General features: G+C 44.3%; 1 protein-coding gene and 1 long non-coding RNA gene across 2 annotated transcripts; both read left to right on the top strand.

Moving 5' to 3' along the window:
• Nucleotides 1-8,265: 8,265 nt before the first annotated feature.
• LOC115203290 (uncharacterized) lies at nucleotides 8,266-11,140 on the top strand. Its single transcript, XM_029767851.1, has 7 exons — nucleotides 8,266-8,409; nucleotides 8,762-8,868; nucleotides 9,001-9,111; nucleotides 9,234-9,287; nucleotides 9,401-9,562; nucleotides 9,807-9,929; nucleotides 10,363-11,140. Exons 1-7 carry the CDS (start codon nucleotides 8,403-8,405, stop codon nucleotides 10,399-10,401), a joined length of 603 nt encoding a protein of 200 aa, XP_029623711.1. The 5' UTR covers nucleotides 8,266-8,402; the 3' UTR covers nucleotides 10,402-11,140.
• Nucleotides 11,141-12,578: 1,438 nt separating this feature from the next.
• On the top strand, nucleotides 12,579-13,796 carry LOC115203291 (uncharacterized). Its single transcript, XR_003880139.1, has 3 exons — nucleotides 12,579-12,741; nucleotides 12,948-13,023; nucleotides 13,416-13,796. It is a non-coding gene; the product is annotated as an uncharacterized LOC115203291 (long non-coding RNA).
• The last annotated feature ends 11,106 nt before the right edge of the window (nucleotides 13,797-24,902 follow it).

The following is a 24,902-nucleotide window of genomic DNA, read 5'->3' as shown; positions in this document are numbered from 1 at the left end:
TTTGTCGTTAATACGTGTCACATATCAGTTTGCAAACAATGTAAAAATATATATATCATTGAGTTAATAAAGCTGCACACAAACATGGTCTCATTTTTGTTTTCTTAAGTAAGACAGCTCCAAAATGCAGGTGTTTCAGCCAAGCTCAGTGCTTTCTGTGGTGGTGGGGCAAGCCAGCAGAAAATACGTAGTGTTTAAGGGTAGTGCTAGAAAATTGTAGCCCCTTGGGTGCTGCCATAGAGTTACATTAGAAGTGCCCATCCAAGAAGGCTCAAGGTCAATGGCCACAGATAAAATGATGTCAAATCACTTAATATATGTACAGTAGCTTTGATTGAACTGATCATGTCAACATCATACTTTCAAAATCTTAGCTAGCAGTCATCATCATGAATTAAGTCGACAATCTTCTGGCAAATCCTTTTTAATCCTTTTCATATGAAGATAAATAATGAAGAGAAATTATAGATAAAATGTATCGGTGCTCATCGGCCATTGGACATAAACATTACACAACAAGTTGGAAATCACAAATTCAACAATGAGTGGTTTGGAAGGAATCAGTGACGGTGGCTAACTGCAAGCATTGCAAAGCAATCACTAGCTTGCTATTCAGTGGAGTAGCCGTGTGGTCCCAAATCTGGGATTAAGGGGCTCTTTTCCAAGCTTAAAATGATGAACATTCAACATTGGCTATGCTGTCAATGAAGCATGATTTGTGCCGCGCTCAAAACAACTGTTAACTCGGAACTGCGAAACTTAACTTCAGTGAGTTCAAGACAACTGGGAAATCGGGAATAAACGAGCTCTGACTGGGAAAATGCGTTTTGAACGGTCATCCAACTCGGAATTGTAAATCTGTTCTCTTTCGAGAACTACGACCTGAAGATCAATTAAATCATCATGATTAGAAATTGTTTCTTTTTCAGAGTTCCCAGTTGTTTTGAAAGCACCATAAATCCAGAGAATGCCAGACTTTGATGACAAAATTTTCCCACAAAGGACCACTGCGCCACCTTCCTGCTCAAGTGAGCACAGTTGTCACGACTTCTACTGAAGTCGATGCCCCTCCTTGTACGGGTGGTGCTCGGCGATCGATGTCACCGGTCTTCTAGCCATCATTGATCCATTTTTCGTTTTGTCTTGTCTTCCTACACACCTGGTTCCAATCCCATTAATTACATGCTGTGTATTTAACCCTCTGTTTTCCCCTCATGTCTTTGTTGGAGATTGTTTGGTGTTATTATGTTTGTGTATTTTGTATAGGTGTGCGACGGGTATGTTTACCCATGTTTTCTTTATGTACGCTGAGATTGGAGATTGTTTTAAAAATATATTAAACTACTCCAATTATATTAAGTTGGTTTCTCCTGCGCCTGACTTCCCTGACACCGAAACACACAACAATGACAGAATCTCCGACCACAATTATGAAGTCAGCAGGAGAGGATACCCCGGACATGGAGGTTGAGGAGCGCATCCAGGAGCAAGCGAAGAAGCTTCATCATCTGTGCGCCGCCATGGATCGTGTTGTCCAGACGATGGACTGCTGGGAGAGACAGGGAGTTCTTCCAGCGCCTCCACCAGCCCAACTGGGGTCTCTACTGCACGCCCCTTCTCAACCTGAACCCGGTGGAATCCGTATAGCCATGCCCCAGGGGTATGATGGAGATACTGCAGGCTGCAGGGGTTTCCTCCTCCAATTAGACCTTTATCTGGCCACGGTCCACCCAGTTCCATCAGACCGTGAGAAGAGTTTCGCCCTCGTCTCGTGCCTCACCGGGAGAGCCCTGGAATGGGCCAGCTCTGTATGTGGCGGAGGAGATGCGGCGTTGGACCTTTAGTTCATCCGCCGTTGCCGGGCAGTCTTCGACCACCCACCCGAGGGCAGAGCGGCGGGTGAGCGCCTCTACCATCTGAGGCAGGAGACGAGGAGCGCCCAGGATTTTGCTTTGGAGTTCAGGACCCTGGCAGCCGGTGTGGGATGGAATCATGGGGCCCTGATCGACCATTATCGCTGCAGTCTGCTTGAGGACGTCTGTCGGGAGCTGGCCTGCAGAGACACCACCCTCACCTTCGACCAGCTGGTGGATCTGTCCATCCGGCTGGACAACTTGCTGGCTGCTCGCGGACGTCCATATCGGGGTCTGGTGATTCCATCCTCGAGCACCCCCTCTCTTATACACATGGAGCCGGGAGAGAGGTTGTACAGGGAGACTGGAGGGGGTTTCCCACTTGTGCACCATCGGTGACCGCAGAGGTCACACAGCTGTTCGGTGCCGGGTAGGTTCTTCTGGGAATCGAGGTAGCAGGCAGGGCGCTCTGGCGCCACCCCAGGTGAGTAGGCACCATTCTCATCCGGAGCCCTCTGTTGCCCATATCTTTGTGTCTGTCACTTTTCCTGATTTTTTTCCCCCTCGTTCCCAGCATAAGGCACTCGTAGATTCAGGCGCGGTTGAGAATTTTATTGATCAAACGTTTGCTCATAGTTTAGGGATCCCTATTGTACCGGTGGAAGTGCCTTTCCCCATTCACACATTAGATAGTCGACCATTAGGGTCAGGGTTGATCAGGGAGGCCACAGCTCCTTTGAGTATGGCGACGCAGGCGGTTCATAAGGAGAAAATTAGTCTGTTCCTTATTGACACTCCTGCATATCCAGTGGTGCTGGGCCTGCCCTGGTTAACTAGTCATAACCCCACTTTTTCTTGGCCACAGAGGGCTCTCACGGGGTGGTCGCGAGAGTGCTCAGGTAGGTGTGTAGGGGTTTCCGTTGGTGCTACTACGGTGGAAAGTCCAGACCAAGTTTCCACCGTGCGCATTCCCCCCAAATATGCCGATTTGGCTCTCGCCTTCTGTAAAAGGAAGGAGACTCAATTACCACCCCATCGACAGGGGAATTGTGCGATAAATCTCATGGTAGACGCTGCACTTCCCAAGAGTCACGTGTACCCACTGTCGCAGGCAGAGACGATAGCTATGGAGACATATATCTCCGAATCCCTGAGTCAGGGGTACATTAGGTCCTCCATTTCACCCATCTCCTTGAGTTTCTTTTTTGTGAAGAAGAAGGATGGAGGTTTGCGCCCGTGCATTGATTATCGAGGTCTTAGTAAAATCACGGTGGGGTACAGTTACCCGCTACCTCTGATTGCCACGGTGATTGAGTTAATGCACGGGGCGCGCTTCTTCACTAAACTGGATCTCAGGAGTGCGTATAACCTGGTGCGTATCCGAAAGGGAGATGAGTGGAAGACAGCATTTAGTACCACCTCAGGGCATTATGAGTACCTCGTCATGCCGTACGGGTTGAAGAATGCTCCATCAGTCTTTCAATCTTTTGTAGATGAGATTTTCAGGGATCTGCACAGGCAGGGTGTAGTGGTGTATATCGATGACATTCTGATATACTCCGGTACACGCGCCGAGCATGTGTCCCTGGTGAGCATGGTGCTTGGTCGCCTGTTGGAGCATGACCTGTATGCCAAGGCTGAGAAATGCCTGTTCTTTCAACAGTCCGTCTCCTTTTTAGGGTATCGCCTATCCACGTCAGGAGTAGAGTTGGAGAGTGACTGCATTGCAGCTGTGCGTAATTGGCCGACTCCCACCACGGTGAAGGAAGTGCAGCGATTTTTAGGGTTTGCCAATTACTACCGGAGGTTTATCCGGGGTTTTGGTCAGGTAGCTGCTCCCGTTACCTCACTGTTGAAGGGGGGGTCCGGTTTATTTGCAGTGGTCGGCTGGGGCAGACAGGGCTTTTAGGCAACTGAAGGCTCTGTTTACCTCGGTTCCTTTTTTGGCTCATCCGGATCCTTCTTTGCAATTCATAGTGGAGGTGGACGCTTCTGAGGCTGGGATAGGAGCTGTGCTCTCTCAGCGCTCGGGTACGCCACCTAAGCTCCGCCCCTGTGCTTTCTTCTCACAGAAGCTCAGCCCGGCGGAGCGAAACTATGATGTGGGGGACAGGGAGTTGTTAGCTGTCGTCAAGGCTTTGAAGGTGTGGAGACATTGGCTTGAGGGGGCTAAACACCCTTTTCTCATCTGGACTGACCACCGCAATCTGGAGTACATCTGGGAGGCGAGGAGACTGAATCCTCGCCAGGCAAGGTGGGCCATGTTTTCCCCCCCTTTTGTGTTTACCCTCTCTTACAGACCAGGTTTCCAGAATGTTAAGGCAAACGCACTGTCCCGGCTGTATGACACAGAGGAGCAGTCCATAGATCCTACTCCCATAATCCCAGCCTCTTGTTTGGTGGCACCGGTAGTATGGGAGCTGGACGCGGACATTGAGCGGGCGTCACGTGCAGAGCCCGCTCCCCCTCAGTGTCCAGCTGGGCGTCTGTACGTTCCGTCTGCTGTCCGTGACCGATTGATCTACTGGGCCCACACGTCACCCTCCTCTGGTCATCCTGGGATCGGTCGGACGATGCGCTGTCTTAGTGGGAAAAACTGGTGGCCCACTTTAACTAAGGACGTGAGGGTTTATGTTTCCTCCTGCTCAGTGTGCGCCCAGTGCAAGGCTCCTAGACACCTACACAGAGGTAAGTTACAACCCTTACCCGTTCCACTACGGCCGTGGTCGCACTTGTCGGTGGATTTCCTAACCGATCTTCCATCTTCATAAGGTAACACCACGATCCTTTCTAAGTCCTGTCGTCTCCTCCCTTTGCCCAGTCTCCCTATGGCCCTACAGACTGCGGAGGCTCTGTTTACACACGTCTTCCGGCATTACGGGGTGCCTGAGGATATAGTGTCTGATCGGGGCCCCCAGTTTACGTCAAGGTTCATGGAACGTCTGGGGGTCTCGGTCAGCCTTACCTCAGGTTTTCACCCTGAGAGTAACGGGCAGGTAGAGAGAGTTAACCAGGATGTGGGTAGCTTTCTGACGTCTTATTGCCAGGACCGGCCGGGGGAGTGGGCGGCGTTCGTGCCCTGGGCAGAGATGGCCCAGAACTCGCTCCGCCACTCCTCCACTAACCTCTCTCCTTTTCAGTGTGTGTTGGGGTATCAGCCGGTTCTGGCTCCTTGGCATGAGAGTCAGACCGAGGCTCCTGCGGTGGACAACTGGTTCTGGCGCGCGGAGGAAACCTGGGATGCCGCTCACGTCCACCTTCAGCGCACCGTACGGCGTCAGAAAGTGGGCGCAGTGAGGCCCCGGTGTTCACACCGGGGGACAGGGTCTGGCTCTCAACCCAAAACCTGCCCCTCCGCCTGCCCTGCCGGAAGCTGGGTCCGCGGTTTGTGGGGCCGTTTAAAGTCCTGAGGAGAGTGAACGAGGTATGTTATAGGTTAAAGCTTCCCCCACATTTCCGCATTAACCCCTCGTTCCATGTGTCTCTCCTCAGGCTGGTGGTGGCTGGCCCACTCCAGGAGGCAGAGGTGTGGGAGGTTCCTCCGCCCCCTCTGGACATTGAGGGGGCCCCGGCGTACTCCGTTCGATCCATCCTGGATTCGAGACGTCGGGCGAGGGGCCTTCAGCACCTCGTGGACTGGGAGGGGTACGGTCCGGAGGAGAGATGCTGGGTTCCAGTGGAGGATGTGTTAGATCCTTCCCTGCTGAGAGAGTTCCATTGTCTCCATCCAGATCACCCTGCACCTCGTCCTCTGGGTCGTCCCCGAGACCGGTGTCGATGCGCTGCTGGAGCCGCGCGTCGGGGGGGTACTGTCACGACTTCTGCTGAAGTCGATGCCCCTCCTTGTACGGGTGGTGCTCAGCGATCGACGTCACCGGTCTTCTAGCCATCATTGATCCATTTTTGATTTTCCATTGGTTTTGTCTTCCTACACACCTGGTTCCAATCCCATTAATTACATGCTGTGTATTTAACCCTCTGTTTTCCCCTCGTGTCTTTGTCGGAGATTGTTTGGTGTTATTATGTTTGTGTATTTTGTATAGGTGTGCGACGGGTATGTTTACCCATGTTTTCTTTTTGTACGCTGAGATTGGAGTTTGTTTTAAAAATATATTAAACTACTCCAATTATATTAAGTTGGTTTCTCCTGCGCCTGACTTCCCTGACACCTACACACACAACAATGAAAACAGTACAACAAGGTGAGTCCAAAAATGTATTGTATGCTGCTGCATAAATGCTGTAATATTCCAGGGAGATATGTGTATTGTAACTAAGAAAGTAATAATTAGTGTATGTTGTGTAGTAACATGTTATTAGGCCATATGCCTCACCCTAATAATTTGGTATATTTACCTCTCTTAATTGTGCCTACTGTTCTGACTTGGTGGTGCACATGTAGCCTATAATCTGTTTTAGAGAAATGTAATCATTGAATATTGTAAGAGCTTTCATTGTCTGCTTATATGCCCCCTTTATTTATCCTACAGTTCTGACTTGGTGTACAGGGAGAACACTTTAAGAACGGCCCATGTTCTGAATTCTGTTGCTGTACATTTCAAAAGTGCTAAACAAATAGTTATATTGACTACGTCCATCCTAGCTCGCTCATTAATGTCTTAATCCCCTCATGCCATAGTTTGTACATCTCAATTGTCATTAGAAACCACATTTGTTTAAGCAAGTCAGCCATATTAGCACATTTTTTTGAAAGGCACTAAATGAGGCTGAATTAACTGTTTTGCTGCCAGACCAGGCTCCGCTGATAACCAGGCGTGGAAGTGATGTTGGGACAGCTTTATGTAGGCCCTAACAGTTTGTGGGGACCGTTTGTCACGTTATGACCATAGTAAGATGTCATTTTCTATAGTAGAGTAGGGCAGGGCGTGACAGGGGGTGTTTTTGGTTGTTCTATGTTTTCTATTTCTATGTTTAAGTTCTAGTTTTTCTATTTCTATGTTGGGATTGTTTGGGGTTGATCTCTAATTGGAGGCAGCTGATCCTCTGATTAGAGATCATATTTAAGTAGGGGTTTTTCCCTCTTCCTGTTTGTGGGTTATTATCTTTTGAGTAATGTGTTTTCCTCTCTGCGTCACGGTTTGTTGTTTTTCAAGTTATTTATGTATTGCATTCAGTTTCACGTGACACCGTTTGTCACCATTATAGTGCACTTCATGTATTGTTTAGTGTTGTGTTGTGTAGTGGCTTTTCTGGCATGCATCCCACTTTTTGTTATTTTTTGGCCCACCAAGATTTACATGCTAAAATTGCCACAGCTCTTAGTTAACAGTAAAACAAACAGTAAACCTCTGTTTCTGACAGAGGCATAATAATGAAGACTAGTTTATCTGATCAATTTCGTATCAATGTGGCAATATTAGGGGATGTCTATAGCCTTATCAGAGTACAAAATGTATCCGATTCCAATAATTATAACCATTGGGGTATTTGTAGATTTAGTTGAGGTTTAGAGTTTAGTGAATGATTTGCCACAAATACAATGCTTTTAGTTTTCTTAACATTAAGGACTAACTTATTTCTTGTCACCCATTCTGAAACTGACTGCAGCTCTTAAGTGTTGCAGTGATTTCACTTGCTGTGGTAGCTGATGGCATGATTTGTGTTAATGTTTAATTTATTTGCATTTATAAAGCACTTATCAAGGAGCGTGCCCCTCCACAACAACCCAGTGGCATACTGAAAAGGTCTTCACTGCTGACCTATGTGGGTGGAAGTCTTAAAAGAAGCAAGCTTTAAATCAAACTACACACTGTCAATGCTTTTGAATGAACATGTGCATATCTTTCAATCAACTAAATAACAGTCAGATAATATGACCACGATTCAACTTATGAAAAGCCTTACAGTCGAATGAAATGTACACCTCACATGTAATGTAATTGGAGTGTAAGTCAAATCTAAACTAGTGTAAATGGTCCATGTCCGTTCGGGCCGATGACGGGCGGTGAAACAACAGAAGCCATTCATTTTCAATGGAAGAAAATCGATGAGAAGCAAAGTGGGCGGGGGGACCGTTGGGCGATGCGAACATGACATGGGAACATTATGCAAATACTCTGCGATATCGCAGTGCAATTTACCAATCGTAGCTCACTATAGCTTACAGCCTGAAATGGCACCCTACCCCTGGTGGCCCGTGGGCCGAATTTGTCCCACAGGAGGTTTATATGGTCCCTTAGGGTGCCATTTGCATCTGAAATGGCAACCTTTTCCCCATAAAGTGCACTACTTAGGGTGTCATTTTGAACACGGACATAGTCTACAACAATTTTCGAGTCAAAACCATCAGTTAGAATATTCTGCCCTGCACTGAGGAAATCTAACAGTTAAGGGGGAGGAGTGTGTGGGCCTAGAGAGGGGTCAAATTCCTCTGACAAGAAGGGGGCGGGATTGGATAAAAAAATAACGGGGCACACAAAGAGTTTAGGGGCGTTGGTGGTTTTGTTATGAATTTCGTCAAGGAAGTCAAAAGTATACTTCTTTAAAGATTATCGAAGGTTTCAGAGATCTTAATAACATCCAACAGTTATGGCAGGTAAAACAAATATCATTGCATTTCATGGTTAGTAAAAACAAGACAATCTGGACTCTGATCTGCATGTTTGCATTAAAAACAAACAGTCTTTTTGGGGCCTTCCTCTGACACGTCTTACGGTGTCATTTTGAACATAACGATTTGCCAGTAAAAAACATCATTTAGAGCGTATTGTCTTGCACTGAGGAAATCTAACAGTTAAGAACTTTTGCATGTGAACTTTTGCATGTCAACAGCAATCTGTGCAATATGCTCTTCCCAAAGAACATTTAAATCTATTCAATCAATTGGATTGTATTACAGTAGGTTCAACAGTCTATTGCAAGACTGTTTACTCAAATGTTCTTTTCAGATGAAGAGGCCGTGCCCAGTGCAGAGGGTCCCCTTGTCGCAGTGACTTTTCAGAGAACTCCTCACAAAAAACAGAAGTACCTGGAGTCTCAACCCAAAGCATTGGGGGTAAATCATCCTGAGCAAATAGATGAAGTGTAGTCTGTGTAGTCTGACAATCCATATGATCTATGAAATGTTATTTAATGTTATTTAATCTGTAGCTCATTTTACTTTACCTCGCTCTGTTCCTCTCCTCAGGTGACTCAGATTGCCCTCAGTGTGTTCTATATAAGTTCTGTCATTGTCATGTTCACCAACAGCATGAGCATGTTGGTTGAAGATTTAACACATGTGATTGGATCAGTGTTCGTGAGTGACCACCATACATGTGCCCCCTGCACTCACTTGATTGATATTAAAAGACAAGCAAATGAAAGAGTTGAGTGTTGAGACTGAGTTCGACGTGACTTTTACTGTTGTATTCTCTACAGGTGATCATAGCTGGTAGTTTGGCCATAGCTGCACAGAATCTCCATCTTCCCACTGTAAGTTTTGCAATTTGTAGGCGTACATGTTCTTTGAGAAAACAAGTGAGATATACTGTATCAGTGGCATTTCTTCTGCTCTCAGTTGCTCTCCTCTCCCCCCTCTGTCTCAGCTGAAGGCCTGTCTGGGGATGCAGGTAGTGGCCTGTGTAGCATCAGCGTTCAACTTGATCGTCTCCGTGTCAAACACGGCTGGACACAGATATGGTTATGGCTGCTGGGAATACGTTGAAATCAACAGCACTGATCACAACAATTCTTGCTATTCAATCACTGTGAGTATGTACAGACAATATGTCAGTATGTGTTGTAAATATTTCAATGTAAATGGATATGGAGAAAGAGGATGTTCAAACTGGGATGCTCATATTAGATGTTATTAAAGTGGGCTGAGATTGAGAATGTCCTATCAAATGTTACAAGCAAATATTACTTATCAAATGTGTAAAGAGGCAAATATGTCATACAATAGGAAAAAACATTAAACAAAGTACACATTGCTCCAATTCTTGTCAACAGGATTCTACTGCACATTACTTTGCTGAGTTGGTCCTGATACATACTGCTCTCATCGCTATCTCTGTCACGCTGGCTGCCTACTGTTGCAAGGTGGTCAATTGCTGCTCCCCGGGGCAACGAATGGTGAGTCAATGTAGAAATGGAACCTCTAAAATCAGAAACGGACTGGCCATAGGTCAATTCTGGCAAATGCCAGACGGATCCATTGGCCAGTTAGCCAGTCTAAACTGGGGTTTTATCACAGAATTATCATGATTTGGCTTATGATGGGAACAAAAAGGGAAAGAAAATGATCCAGTAAGTTGTAAATGCCCAGGCTAATTTCTAGTCCCATGCAGTCCATGCCTTCCTAGAACAGACATCACCTTCAAATGCAAAGTTCGGTTGGAGGCCAACCAATACTATGCTTGTGGTGTGTCTAGAATGAGCTGAGTGGCCTTTTCTCATCATTCAAATATTGTATTTGATCAGATAATCTGAATTATCATCAGTAATTGAATGTTGTTATATCATGACTGTTATAATGTCTTAATTGAGTGTGAGTTCTCTCTTCTAGCCGGTGATCACACTCCAAGTCCCTCCTGCTCAGCAGTGAGGAAAGATTCTGTGTGAGGACCAATCAAGACAAGAGATCCAACCCTACTAACCAACCAGCAAAAACATGTGTTATTCTTCCATCAACAAAAATATTGTAGGCCTATATGTCTACACATACAATGAGTGTACAAAACATTAAGAACACTGTGCTTCCCACAGTTGTGTAAAGTTGGCTGGATGTCCATTAGATGGTGGACCATTCTTGATACACACGGGAAACAATTTAGTGTGAAAAACCCAGCAGCGCAGCAGTTCTTGAGACAAACCGGTGCCCATTCACTCTCTGAACGGTACACATACATGTCTCAATTGTCTCAAGGCTTAAAAATCCTTCTTGAACCTGTCTCCTTCCCTTCATTTACACTGACTTAAGTGGATTTAAAAAGTGATATCAATAAGGGATCATTGCTTTCACCTGGATTAACCTGGCCAACCTATGTCATGGAATGAACAGGTGTTCATAATGTTTTGTGCACTCAGTGTAAGTCACGCTGATGGATTTCTTTATGTAATTAAAAACTGTGTGACATGATGTAGCCTAACGTGAGTCACATGTTATTAGGGGTCCTAGCAGGTGCAGGAACCCTATTGTTCTGTTAGTGTTCTTGTTATATTTCCTGGGTCTTCCTCCTTTTGGTCAATATCTCCACAAGCAATTGTTAAAAAGTTGATAAATGGAGGGTTTATAAATGGCTTACAATTCACTAATAAAGTATACCCATTGGTTTTACAACCGACTTGGCGGCTGTGTGGGTTAGAGCATGGTGTTTTCAACACCAGGGGGTTGGAGTTGATTCCCACATGCATAAAGCAACTCAGAGTAGGAGTAATGGTCTAGGATCAGTTTTGCCTTTTAGATCATAATGAATATCAGATTACACTGACAGGGGGGACCTGATCCTAGATCAGAGGTTCAATTTATATTACAATTTATATTACTCTTTTCGGCTAACAGAGAACTACAATTCTGTTAGATATGAAGTGCCCATTTCTCCTAATCCATTTGTAGATGGTAGATTTAGAGTAATGGTAAATGGATAACTATAGTGTTATGAATAAGGGATAGAGGTAAGAGGTACAGGGGCAAGGGTACAGCTACAAAGTCATATACAAAGCCTAAAGAGCTGAATGAAATCCAAGAGATGAATAAACAGACACTTTACAGTGATTATATGGATGAGGGCTCGATTCAATCAGATTCACGTTAGCCGACACCCGTATATCTGGTGTTTTGACGGTGTCGGAGGGGGAAGCGTTTCAGACCTGTCAAATCCACAAGCAGCTCCAGGTGTGGTGACACTGATGGTTTCTCAGAACTGATGGCTTCTACAGTTGTGGCGAGAGTACAGCATTTTAGCTAAGCCTAACCTTTTTCCAAGCCTTAACCTAATTCTCCTAACATGCTAACTCTCCTGCTACTATACAGGCAGTCATTTTTGTGCTTAATCAGAATAACATAGACCCAGCGCAATGATCTAAGAGCTGGGGTGTGCAAAACCCTGCATGTTTTCTGTCACACATCCTAAACAATTTCCTGCCTTGAAAATGTTTTGAAATACATTACCTGGTAAAACTAAACATAAAAACAACAAGGTAATAGGATTGATGGACAATAGTTGACATGTTATTGTTTAGGATATTAGCTTTTATTTGTTCCATGCAAAGAGAAAAATAGATAGGCAAGACTTGACTTCCTGGTTTTCTGAGGCTTGTCTGAAACTTTGCTCTTCCAGTGTGTCGACAGCTGTAGAGGAAGTTACAGGACCTTCATTTAATGTCTCCCCTTAGAGAAATAATGTGTAGGTGGATGATCATGGAGTTGAGGAAAAAATAAACCTAGAGCACCAGTTGACTGTAGTTTATCAGTCCTCTGTTCTTTATGAGTAGGTTCTACAACTTGACTGACTCCTATCAACCTGCCTCATTAGATTGATACAGGCTGCATCTCAAATGGCACCGTACCCTATATAGAACATTACTTGGGGTGCCATCTTCAACCAAAATGTTACCTTTTTCCCTATATAATGCACTACTTAGGGTGTCATTTTGAACACGGACATAGTCTACAACAATTTTCGAGTCAAAACCATCAGTTAGAATATTCTGCCCTGCACTGAGGAAATCTAACAGTTAAGGGGGAGGAGTGTGTGGGCCTAGAGAGGGGTCAAATTCCTCTGACAAGAAGGGGGCGGATTGGATAAAAAAATAACGGGGCACACAAAGAGTTTAGGGGCGTTGGTGGTTTTGTTATGAATTTCGTCAAGGAAGTCAAAAGTAGACTATTTTAAAGATTATTGAAGGTTTCAGAGATCTTAATAACATCCAACAGTTATGGCAGGTAAAACAAATATCATTGCATTTCATGGTTAGTAAAAACAAGACAATCTGGACTCTGAGCTGCATGTTTGCTTTAAAAATAAACCCAATCTCATACCAGAACATCTGCATGTGAACAGAAATCGTCTCAATATGCTGTTCACCAAAAAAACATTGCAGTAGGTTCAGCAGTCTATTGCTCGACAGTTATCCGAATGCTCTTTTCAGATGAAGAGGCCATGCCCGGCGCAGAGGGTCCACTTGTCGCAGTGACATTTCAGAGGAATCCTCACCAAAAACAGAAGTACGTGGAGTCTCAACCCAAAGCACTGGGAGTAAAACATCCTGAGCAAATAAATGAAGTGTGGTCTGGCAATCCATTTAAATGTCACTATAATGTATTATAATCTATGAAATGTTATTCATAATAATCTGTAGTTAATTTTACTTCACCCCCCTCTCCTCCCCCCTCAGGTGACTCAGATTACCCTCAGTGTGTTCTATATCAGTTCTGTCATTGTCACCAACGGCTTGAGCATGTTGGTTCTAGACTTACCACAAATCATTGGATCAGTGTTTGGGAGTGCCCACCATACATGTTCCCCCTCTATTCACTTCATTGATGTTAAATGACAAGCAATTTAAAGAGTGTTGAGTCTGAGGTTCACATGTCTCTTACTGTTGTTCTCTCTACAGGTGATCATAGCTGGTAGTTTGGCCATAGCTGCACAGAATCTCCATTTTCCCACTGTAAGTTATGCAATTTGTAAGTGTACAAGTTATTTGAGAAAAAAAGTGAGATATACTGTACCAGTGGCATTTCTTCTCCTCTCCTCTTCTTTGCTCTTCTCTCTTCTGTAAGCGGTGCATAACTGGCTGCAGGGAAGTCAGGCGCAGGAGAGCAGAAATGGGTAACAGCCGGAGCACTTTAATGATGCAAAAAACAAACTGCACCCAGAACAGCAAAATACAGGTTTAAATAACCCATCGCATACCAGTCTAAATACACAAAACACTTCCAACAAACAATTCCACACACAGACATGGGAGGAACATAGGGTTATATACACAAAAAAACGACAAAACAGTTCCGTAAGGCAACACAGGCTATACAGGAAAACAACCACCCACAAAACACAAGTGAAACAAACACAACTAAATATGGCCTCCAATTAGAGACAACGACAACCAGCTGCCTCTAATTGAAGGTCATTGACAAAAACCCAACATAGAAATAGAAAACTAGATATAAACATAGAAATAGATAACATAGAACCTAAACCCAAAAACACCGAAACACACCAAACAAACACCCCCTGCCACACCCTGACCAAATTACAATGACAAATAATGTCACGTCCTGACCAGTATAGAGGATTATTTGTTATTGTAGTTTGGTCAGGACGTGGCAGAGGGTAGTTAGTTTATGTATTCCGGGGTTTTGGGTTTCTTTTCTATGTTTGTGTTTGCCAGAGCCGCCCGCCAGTCTGGAGCCGCCAGAGCCGCCCGCCAGTCTGGAGCCGCCAGAGCCGCCCGCCAGTCTGGAGCCGCCAGAACCGCCCGCCAGTCTGGAGCCGCCAGAGCCGCCCGCCAGTCTGGAGCCGCCAGAGCCACCCGCCAGCCGGGCGAAGCCAGGGTCGTCCGTCAGCCGGCCGCAGCAGGAATCGCCCGCCAGCCGGGCGCAGTCAGGGTCGCCCACCACAGTCCTCCGACGCGGCTATGGGAGCCACCTAAGTGGGCGACGCCGAGAATGGAGCGGAGTCCACGTCCCGCACCTGAGCCGCCTCCAATATAGATGGGTTGGGGAGGGGGGGTGTAGCACAGGTGCCGTCGTTGATGGCAGCCACCCTCCCTTCCCTCCCTTTAGTTTTGGGGGATTTTCTGTTTGTTTTGGGGGATTACTGGGTTTTGTGTAAGGTGCATCCGGGGTCTGCACCTTTGGGGGGGGTACTGTCACGTCCTGACCAGTATAGAGGATTATTTGTTATTGTAGTTTGGTCAGGACGTGGCAGAGGGTAGTTAGTTTATGTATTCTGGGGTTTTGAGTTTCTTTTCTATGTTTGTGTTTCTATGGGTTTTCTATCCGTTCTGTTTCTATGTTAGTTAATTGGGGTATGGACTCTCAATTGAAGGCAGGTGTTTTCTAGTTGCCTTTGATTGGGAGTCCTATATATTAGAGTGTGTTTGGTCTTGTTGTTTGTGGGTAGTTGTTTTAGCACTGCTATACGTGTGTAGCCTGCTATACTGTTCCTGTCGGTCATTGTTTTCTTCTAATCGCCTAACATCAGTGCCCGACCTCACTAATGCTCCTGTGGCTGAATGGATGCAAGTCCTTGCAGCAATGTTCCAACATCTAGTTGAAAGCCTTCCCAGAAGAGTTGAGGCTGTTATAGCAGCGAAGGGGGGACCAACTCCATATTAATACCTATGATTTGGAATGAGGTATCCACATACTTTTGGTCATGTAGTGTATGTCATACAATGGGAAAGAAAACATGAAAGAAAGTACACAATGCCCCAATTCTTGTCAACAAAATTCTGATATACATTACTTTGCTGAGTTGGTCCTGATACAAACTGCTCTCATCGCTATCTCTGTCACGCTGGCTGCCTACTGCTGTAAGGTGGTCAACGGGGCAACGAATGGTTAGTCAGTGTAGAAATGGATCCTCTAGAATCAGAAACAGAGGCCATAGTCAGATCTGGCAAATGCCAGACGGGTCCATTGGCAAATAGGGGTTTTAGTGCAGAATTTTCATGAATTGGTTTATGATGAGGACAACAAGGGGATTTTTTTCTCCAATTTCATGCAGTTCATCCCTGCTTACAACAGACATCACTTTGAAATGCAAAGTTTGGTTGGAGACCTACCAATACTATGCCTGTGGTGTGTCTAGAACGGGCTGAGTGGCCTTTTCTCATCATTCAAATATTGTATTTGATCAGATAATCTGAATTATCATCAGTAATTGAATGTTGTTATATCATGACTGTTATAATGTCTTAATTGAGTGTGAGTTCTCTCTTCTAGCCGGTGATCAAGGTCCAAGTCCCTCCTGCTCAGCAATGAGGAGAGATGCTGGGTGAGGACCTATTAAGACATGCAATCCACCCCCCTAACCAACCAGCAAAAACATTATACTTGTCTTATACTTCCATCAACTGACATATTGTAGACCTATATGCCTATACATATGTCAGATCGATGGATTTGTTATTTTTATTAAAAACTGCTTGGAATGATGTAGCCTAATGTGAGTTATATTTTAAAAGAGGTCCTAGCAGGTTGGTGGAACTGTGATGGAAAACATTTTGTTGGTGCTTTTCTATTTACCAATTGCTGTGTTCTATGTTTGTGCTTTTCTATAAACCAATTTCTGTGTTCATGCAAGTGACTGATTAAATGAATCCTCACTATCAGTATCTGCAATTTGGCAGTACGCCCAGAACCTTGTTTAGAGAAAGGGAAATCTCAGTTTCAAGGTCTCAGCTTAGAGAGAAGAAGCCTTGTGAGGTACTGGTCTGTCACATGCATGACCCAGTATTGGTTGTCACATGAATGAAGCAAACATTAATTATGAATGATGAATAAGGTAAATCATGCAAATCTAACTTTTCAGTATATAAGGGAACTAACAGGACTACCTGTTAGAGCTCACTTCAGACCGGTACTTTATGCATCTAAGTTTGATTGTGACCTCTCCAGCTTGCTGACAATAAAGAGTGATTCGTTTATAATTGACTTTGAATGTCCCTGTGTAAGAATTTACACAACAGAAACCCTACATTATGATCTATAGAGGGTTTCTAAATGGCTTACAAATTATCAATAAAGGATATCCATAGATGGTTTGAACAGGCTATGTGGGTTAGAGCATGGTGCTGGCAACACCAGGGGGTTGGAGTTGATTCCCACATGGGCCACAAATACAGTGGAAAAAGTAGAAGTAGCTGGAACATGAAAGTTATTGTATTGTTTCTATTCAGTGAGCAACTAGCTCTCACAGTCCATGTTTCTCAAACTTCAAATTTCGAAGTTGCTGCAAATGTCAAATGTATAAGTATTTAATGTTAAATTTAGCCATTAACTCGGAATTTTTAAGGTTAGGTATCAGGTTTCAGGTAAGACCCAAGTGCAGACTGTGTTGAAGTAACAATGTTTATTGCAACAACAGAGGCAGGCAAACGACAGGTCAAGGCAGGGGTCGATAATCCAGAGTAGCGGCAAAGGTACAGGACGGCAGGCAGGCTCAGGTTTGCTGATCAAATACTTCTGGGGTAGTAGCCGTGGCACTATAGCGGTATGCCAGCGCCATAGGCTAGACCTTCTTAGATACCGGTCGGTGCTGCGGAAGCGAAGTGGCCCGGGCCTTACTGAACCCCTCCCGGAGGTCCCGGTACACTGCGGAGCTGGCAGAGAGGTCCGGGAAAATTTCCAAGCCCCCAGGAAGATGTCTCAGGGCAGGCAGAGCTCACTCCAGGCAGTGAGTGTGGCAGGACGGGCTCCAGTCCACAATGGTGCCAGTAGCCCAGTCAATGGAGGGATTGTGTTGCTGGAGCCAAGATAATCCCAATACCACGGGAAACTGTCGAGACTCAACCAGCAGGAATTGGATCATCTCGCTGTGGTTCCCCGACACTCGTAGGTTGAAGGGGGTGGTTTGGTGGGTGACCCGGCCTATAGAGCGCCCATCCAGCGCTCTAACACCCATGGGAATGGAGAGGGATTGAGTGGGGATGCCCAGCTCGGATGCCAGTGTAACGTCCATGAGACTCACATCGGCCCCCGAGTCGATGAGTACCTGGAGAGACTTGGACTGGTCGCTCCACCACAGGATGGCATGGAGAGGGGGGCGAGCAAGGGGAGATGAAAAATGATCTTTAAGGCCCACCAGAGTACTCACTCCTACGAATGAGCTAGGTCTCTTGAAGGGACAGGTAGACGCATAATGAACGGCAGTACCTCAATACAAACAACTCTGGGTCAGAAGTCTGTGTACGTGTTCGGCTGGAGACAGCCTAGCCCTGCCGAGCTGCATCGGCTTGGGAAGAGGTGAATCGGCAGTCTCCAGAGGCTCTTGGAGGGACTGGGGTAAGCCCGGATCCTCTCGGGGACGTAGACACCGGGGACTTACGGAATTCATCAGATGCAAGGTGGGATCCCTGAGTGAGTGATTGGGGCCGCAATCGGACCTCTTCTCCCTCCTGTGTTCCCGTAGCCGACCATGGATCTGGATGGTTAAAGCAATGAGTGAGTCAAGATCCATCGGTAGTTCTCCGGCTGCCAGCTCATCCTTTACCTCCTCCGATAATCTGTGCAGGAACGTGTCGAACAGCGCTTCCGGGTTCCAGGTACCCTCTGCTGCTAGCGTGCGGAACTCCACCTCATAGTCGAAGCTGGTGTAACTTCCAGGCAGCCTCTTTCCTGGACACCGGAGCCTCGAAAACTTTTCTCACATCCGCCACGAATACCTCCAGACTGAGGCAGAAAGCGGATTGTTGCTCCCACACCGCCGTGGCCCAGGCGAGTGCCCTTCCGGACATCAGCATAATAATGTACGTTATCTTTGAGAGGTCCAAGGGGAACGAAGAAGGCTGTAATACACTGCAAAACTTTTACCCAGAAAGTGAGCAGGAAGATTGCCTTGAAAGACATGAAGTAGCTTTTCAGACTTTTGCCTCAGATTTGGCTTTGTTTATCAGGCTGCAGGTAGCAAAAAGCATGTCTAGGGCCTTGATGATAGACAGCAAGTTGCCACTGGTCGGACCGCAGCAATACGCGCACTCCATCGCATGTCTGAAAGACGGTTAAGACAGCAGCCAGTCTTTTCTTTGAGAATGGCCCATCGCTCTGGGCTGGCAATGAACAGATTGTAAAGACGATACTTCTGGGCACGACTGAGCTGCATGTACACCCACAAGATTAAGAGTATGGGAGGCACAAGGTTAGTATGTGGCCAGTGGATTCTTTTGCAGTATGTGTGCTTAAACTTCCTTCACTTTGCCTGACATACTTGCACCATTGTCATAGCCTTGACCATGGCAATCTGCTATGTCAATACCATGCCCTTCCAATGCACTCACAATCATTTCAGAAATGTCACTGCCTGTCTTTCTAGAAAAGTCTTTAAGTTCAAGAAAACATTCCGTTATTTCCATTCACCTGTTCCCTGAACTTTATCTTTGTGTACATATTTCACCAATAATACATGTTGCTCAGTATGGGAAATGTCTGGAGTTGCAACACATTTAACTGAGTAATAGATTGCATCTTCTCTTTCATAAAGTATTGTTTTCAAAACCCTTTGACCACATATTCTTATGAACTCGTTTTGGCTCTCAGGGCTGAGGTAATGAGTCAGTTGTGCTCACTATTTAGTTTCATTAAATAGTACCCGCAAAACACCAGTCTCAACGTCAACAGTGAAGAGGCGACTCCGGGATGCTGGCTTACTAGGCAGAGTTCCTCTGTCCAGTGTTCTTTTACCCTTCTTACTCTTTTCTTTTTATTGGTCAGTCTGAGATATGGCTTTTTCTTTGCAACTCTGTCTGGTGTTTTGCGGGTACTATTTAATGAAGCTGCCAGTTGAGGACGTGTGAGGCATCTGTTTCTCAAACTAGACACTCTAATGTACTTGTCCTCTTGCTCAGTTGTGCACCGAGGCCTCCAGCTCCTCTTTCTATTCTGGTTAGAGCCAATTTGCGCTGTTCTGTGAAGGGAATAGTACACAGCGTTGTACGAGATCTTCAGTTTCTTGGCAAATTCTCGCATGGAATAGTCTTCATTTCTCAGAACAAGAATAGACTGACAAGTTTCAGAAGAAAGTTCTTTGTTTCTGCCCATTTTGAGCCTGTAATCGAACCCACAAATGCTGATGCTCCAGATACTCAACTAGTCTAAAGAAGGCCAGTTTTATTGCTTCTTTAATCAGGACAACAGTTTTCAGCTGTGCTAACATAATTGCAACGGGGTTTTCTAATGATCAATTAGCCTTTTAAAATTATAAACTTGGATTAGCTAACACAACATGCAATTGAAACACAAGAGTGATGGTTGCTGATAATGGGCCACTGTACGCCTGTGTAGATATTCCCTTAAAGTCAGCTGTTTCCAGCTACAATAATCATTTACAACATTAACAATGTCTACACTGTATTTCTGATGAATTTTATGTTATTTTAATAGACAAAAAAGTGACCCCAAACTTTTGAACGTTATATTTACCCAAAAAATATATGGGGGATTAGAAATGATGCAGACAACTACATTGATGGAAGCGACAATCTATCCGCAATATTAAAGCTGATCCACCCCCTAAATATATATATATATATATATATTTTTTAGGCCTTTATGTCACGTCCTGACCCTGGTATGAGGTCATTTTTCCCTAGTAGATTGGTCAGGGCGTGACAGGGGGGTGTTTCGTCTATGTGTTTTGGGTTTTCTGTTTTCTATGTGGGTTGTCTAGAGTTTCATTCTATGTTGTCATTTTCTATGTTGTGGCCAGGTATGGTTTCCAATCAGAGGCAGCTGTCTATCATTGTCTCTGATTGGAAGCCATACTTAGGCAGCCTGTTTTTCATGGGGTTTTGTGGGTGGTTGTTTCCGTTTAGTGTAGAGTACCTGACGGGACTGTTGTTGGTCATTTTGTCGTTTTGTTTTTTTGTTGTTTAAGTGTATTCATTAAAGAAACAGAATGAGCACTATACACGCTGCGCCTTGGTCTCCATTCAACGACCCCTATGACATATATGCCTACACATATGTCACACCAATGAATTTATTTGTGTAATTAAAAACTGTTTGACATGATGTACCCTAATGTGAGTTACATGTTATTAGGGGTCCTAGCAGGAGCAGCAACCCTATTGTTCTGTTCGTTTTCTTATTACATTTCCTGGGTCTTCCTTCTTTTGGTCAATACAATAATAACAAATGGCAGGTTGGTAGAACAGCTACATTATGACATATGGAAGGTTTATAAATTGTCACGATGCACTAGAAGTGAAGGAGGGGTGAAGTCAGGCGCAGTAGACCAAATGTACGTAGTAGAACGTTTATTTGTTACCGAGTCCAAAAATGCCAAACACTAGGCAGGGAACAAGGAAACCCAACTGGGCAAAAGCCACCAGTACAGAGTCGGGACACAGCCCAGGATAAACGTCCTTTCAACAAAATATAAGAGAGGAAAAACAATCCCCAAAACATTAAACATTAAAGTTGAACATTAAAGTTGTTCCATTGTTTCTCTTTAATGAGAGTACAACATGAGCCATGTGCCTACATTAATGAAGCGACTCAGAGTAGGACTAATGATCTAGGATCAGTTTAGCCTTTTAGGTCATAATGAATATCAGATTCCATGGACATGGGGACCTGAACTTAGATCAGCACCATAGCAGCACTAAAATGTGGCTATATATGAAGTGCACATCTCTTATAATCCATTTGTAGATGGTAGATTTGGAGTAATGGTAAATGGATAACTATAGTGTTCTTATGAGCAAGGGTTAGAGGTAAGCCTAAAAAGCTGTCATCAAGTCCACAAGCGGCTCCCATTGTGGTGACACTGATGGTTTCTTGGAATTTATGTTTTCTACAGTTGTGGCTAAATGGAGTACAGCATTTTAGCTTGGCCTAACCCTAACCCTTTTCCTAACCTTAACATAATTCTCCTAACCTGCCACTATAATCGAGTCACAACCATAAACGTCATCAGTTCCGAGAAACCATCAGTGTCAAAAAAAACGCCAAAACATCAGCTATGAGGGTGTCTGCTTGCGAGGGTTTACACTTGATCTGATTGAATCTAGGCCTTAACTGCTGTACATTTGATTTGAAAGGTGAGCATTGTTCATTCAAGAGAGTTTTGATTTAAAGCTTGCTTGTTTCAGTCTTTGCTTACTTTGATTCAATAATTTTTTGTGAGTTCCCCTCATATTGTAAGAGGACATCACTGCTGGTATTCTGAACCATGGATATAGGAAAGGCATTAGCTCAGACTAGAGGCCACATCTTTTTTGAAGGTCGTTTTGGGAATGTGTTCCTCAAAAACAAGCTGTTATAAAGAGGAAACGTCTAACAACAAACACATAATTAGTACCCAAATGATCATTGAGTAGCTAAAGTAGTTTTAAATGCATAACGTGAAGGACCTCACATAATTCTGCTAGGTCCTAGGAGATGTGTAGCACAGATTAGGGTGCCAGTCAAATTGTCATACCCAATAATATATGCTGTAGTGGTCTAATGCAACCACTTGAGGGAACTGTTGTGTAAATTAGAGCATGCTATCTGTTGACGAGACTGGACTGTGAGGCCCCATCTCTTACCGTTTTCCTATGACACATTTTCTTTAGATTCCCCTGACACTAACCTTTCATCCATCACTTTCTATTATCTATAAGCTTCAAACATTCTACAGGACTCAATCACAGAAATGACTGATGCACAAATGATCAGATATAGGGATGCTTTCTTCATCCACATCATAACTCTGTCTGCAGGGTTCACTGTGATCATTTACCAAGACATTTAACCAGTTAATTGTCATTCATCTAAATTGGGAAATCATTTGACATGAGATGATGATTAATTGGCTGTGCTTTGACAACTCATTCTAAATAAAACAGCTCAGGTGGAAATTGTAATGCTGTTTCCTCCAACAACAATAAAATACTAAAATACTAATGAATACTAACAGTATGCAGTGGAGGTGTGGGGGAAATGAATAGTTTAGCCATAGGGAGCATGTATCTATGCATCATGCTCACATGCTGTGTTTCTGATGTAATCTCATAAAAACACAACCGTGGAAACAGCAGCATTCTGATTGCCATCTACTCCTCATGCATTCTTTGATCTGAGAAATAAAATACCAGCGGAACATTTTTTTTGGGGGGGGGACTGTCTGTTATTTTATTATTATTATATTCATATTGTTTCCTCCTGTGTGCCATGATTAGTTCATTGTGTTTTTTATTATGTTCTGAGGGCGAAACCTTCAAAAGTCAGACAAAGGAAGTATGTAATGAAAGACAGACTGGGGTGTATGATTTTAAAGTCAGTTTTTTCCTAAATCTGACAAGGAGACAATCCTACCACAGGGAGTAGCAGAGTGTCACACAATTGTCTTTATCCAACCAGCACAGCGTAGTTATTGCTATATCTAAAGTTCTGTGATATGAACTAGGCGGTTGTGGCCTGGTCTGAGTAAATTTCAATCAACTTTTACACTGTGCTTTTAATGAAAAGTTGTTTATTGTGAATTCCTGGATGTGGTACGTATAGATGTTATTGTGTTGTTCATACACAGTCTTTGCATTTTCTAAATGATGCACTGTGACTGTAGACACAGCTTTAAGATTTGTGTAAAAAATTTAGAAAGCAGACAAAATACATCTTATAGAGTAATATACAGGATTTCTTCTACACTTATAGCTGAAACCATATCCATTCCAGGAGCAATGATGCTAGCCAAGTCTCTACAGAGTACAGACCATTCCTACTAACTTCCTCCCTCAGTGATGAGGTGATCCTTGGGTCTATATGGGTCTCCAACGGTGCAGGACAACTTCTTGAATCTTGCCCAGACGTATAATAATGTTTTTCACAGATATGTTACAGAGAGTCTGGCTGCATTGTGTGGCTGATGATTAAGGGGTGGAAAAAAAATCCCAAAATTGTTTGGAGTCTATACAGTCCTGCTGATATCGTCTTGGAGCTAATTGTATCTCTCGTGCCAATTAGAAATCTCTGGACAAACAAACAGGGAGTCAGATGACAGAAGAGCTAGGATCTAGCTGTCACTGTTATGCTTGTTCTTTAGTGTAAAAAGATAGTAAGGACTAGTGTCTGGGTGCAAATGTCTTGACACACCAGTCACCACCAAGCTCCTATGCTCTGGGTCATTGGTTGTAATGAAAGGTCAAACTGATGTTGATCTGACGATGTGGTGCTGGCCTGTGAGCTCTGCAATGGACACCCAGTGACAGACTGACATGTCTATGAACAGCCAAGCCTGGGACTCCTTCAGATATGTACTGTAGCCTCTGGCTTGTTCCACCCACACTATGTATCCAGCTACATACAGATCCCTGGACCTGAGCAATGGACCAGTAAAGGGGAATCAAGACAGCGATGGGACTCCAAGTTTCTATGGTCCTCCAGATCACCCTGTGAAAGAGAACGAGAGAGAGAAAGAGGGGGATTTTAGAGGGAGATAATGTTCATTTTTCCACAATACCCACAGAGAGCCCCAGCCAAACCCGACATGGCGGAAATGTTCATCAGCATGTGGTTTATTGGACATTAAAGTAAGGTCCTGCTCCATATGGACTCAATTCAGTTCCCTGAGCTGCACTAAAGCAGCTGCAAAGCACTAAATAACTTAACTCCACACAGCCATTTTAACCTTGATGGCTATGAATAACATAGCCCAGCCCAGCCATTGCAGGCCTATGGCGGTGAATAACGTAGTTCAGCACAGTCGTTTCATCATCATGCATTTTTCTGCTCATAAGATATCAAAAACATGTGGTGAGCTTAACGGTAGGCCAGGTGCATTGAGTGTGCACGTAATGTGAAAGAAAAAATGTAGGCTAGGAGTTGTTTTGAATACTAAGATATTGAAATACAAGATGTGTGATTGTGGATGTGACTTCAAAATAAATCTGGAACGCTCTTGCTTGGTGTTAGATCAGTCAGATAAGGATAGGACTGGGAGGGTAGAGTAGGTCCATCCATAACCTGATAGGATCAGTCACAGAGACATTCTCTATTTCCTTATCAGTGTTTGGACAGGAATGTACTGTAGACTATCTCTGACTGGTACCTATTACTACCTGTCTGTAAATAGGCTCCATGGTTCCTTAGCCATCATCAATAGCTGTAAATGTCAAGCGGCCATCTTTCTTTTATTTTCTTTCTCTGAGTGCACTGTGAGGTCAGAGTATGCATCATCCTATTAAACTTCATGGACTGCTGAAATTCATTGGTTCTTTAAATCCCTGCAATGAGAACTTGTGGTGTGTTGATAAAAATTCAACCATTAAATACAGTGTAGTGGGTCCTCACTTAAAAAAGAGAGTTGAGCTCTGCTGAAATTCATGGAAATCTGGAAGATTAAATCTAAGGTGTGTGTGTTAATCAAAATAATAACAGCTTCCTTAGACAGACTA

This window comes from Salmo trutta, chromosome 12 (genome assembly GCF_901001165.1).
Source record: "Salmo trutta chromosome 12, fSalTru1.1, whole genome shotgun sequence".
NCBI classification, from domain to species: domain Eukaryota; kingdom Metazoa; phylum Chordata; class Actinopteri; order Salmoniformes; family Salmonidae; genus Salmo; species Salmo trutta.
The sequence above is the reverse complement of the archived record's forward strand: the minus strand, read 5'-3'. Positions and strand labels throughout refer to the sequence as shown.

Excerpts from the sequence above, each read along its gene's own strand:
- LOC115203290 (XM_029767851.1), top strand. Across the intron at positions 9,112-9,233 it reads ATGTGATTGGATCAGTGTTC|GTGATCATAGCTGGTAGTTT; the intron begins GTGAGTGACCAC and ends TATTCTCTACAG. Across the intron at positions 9,563-9,806 it reads ATTCTTGCTATTCAATCACT|GATTCTACTGCACATTACTT; the intron begins GTGAGTATGTAC and ends TCTTGTCAACAG.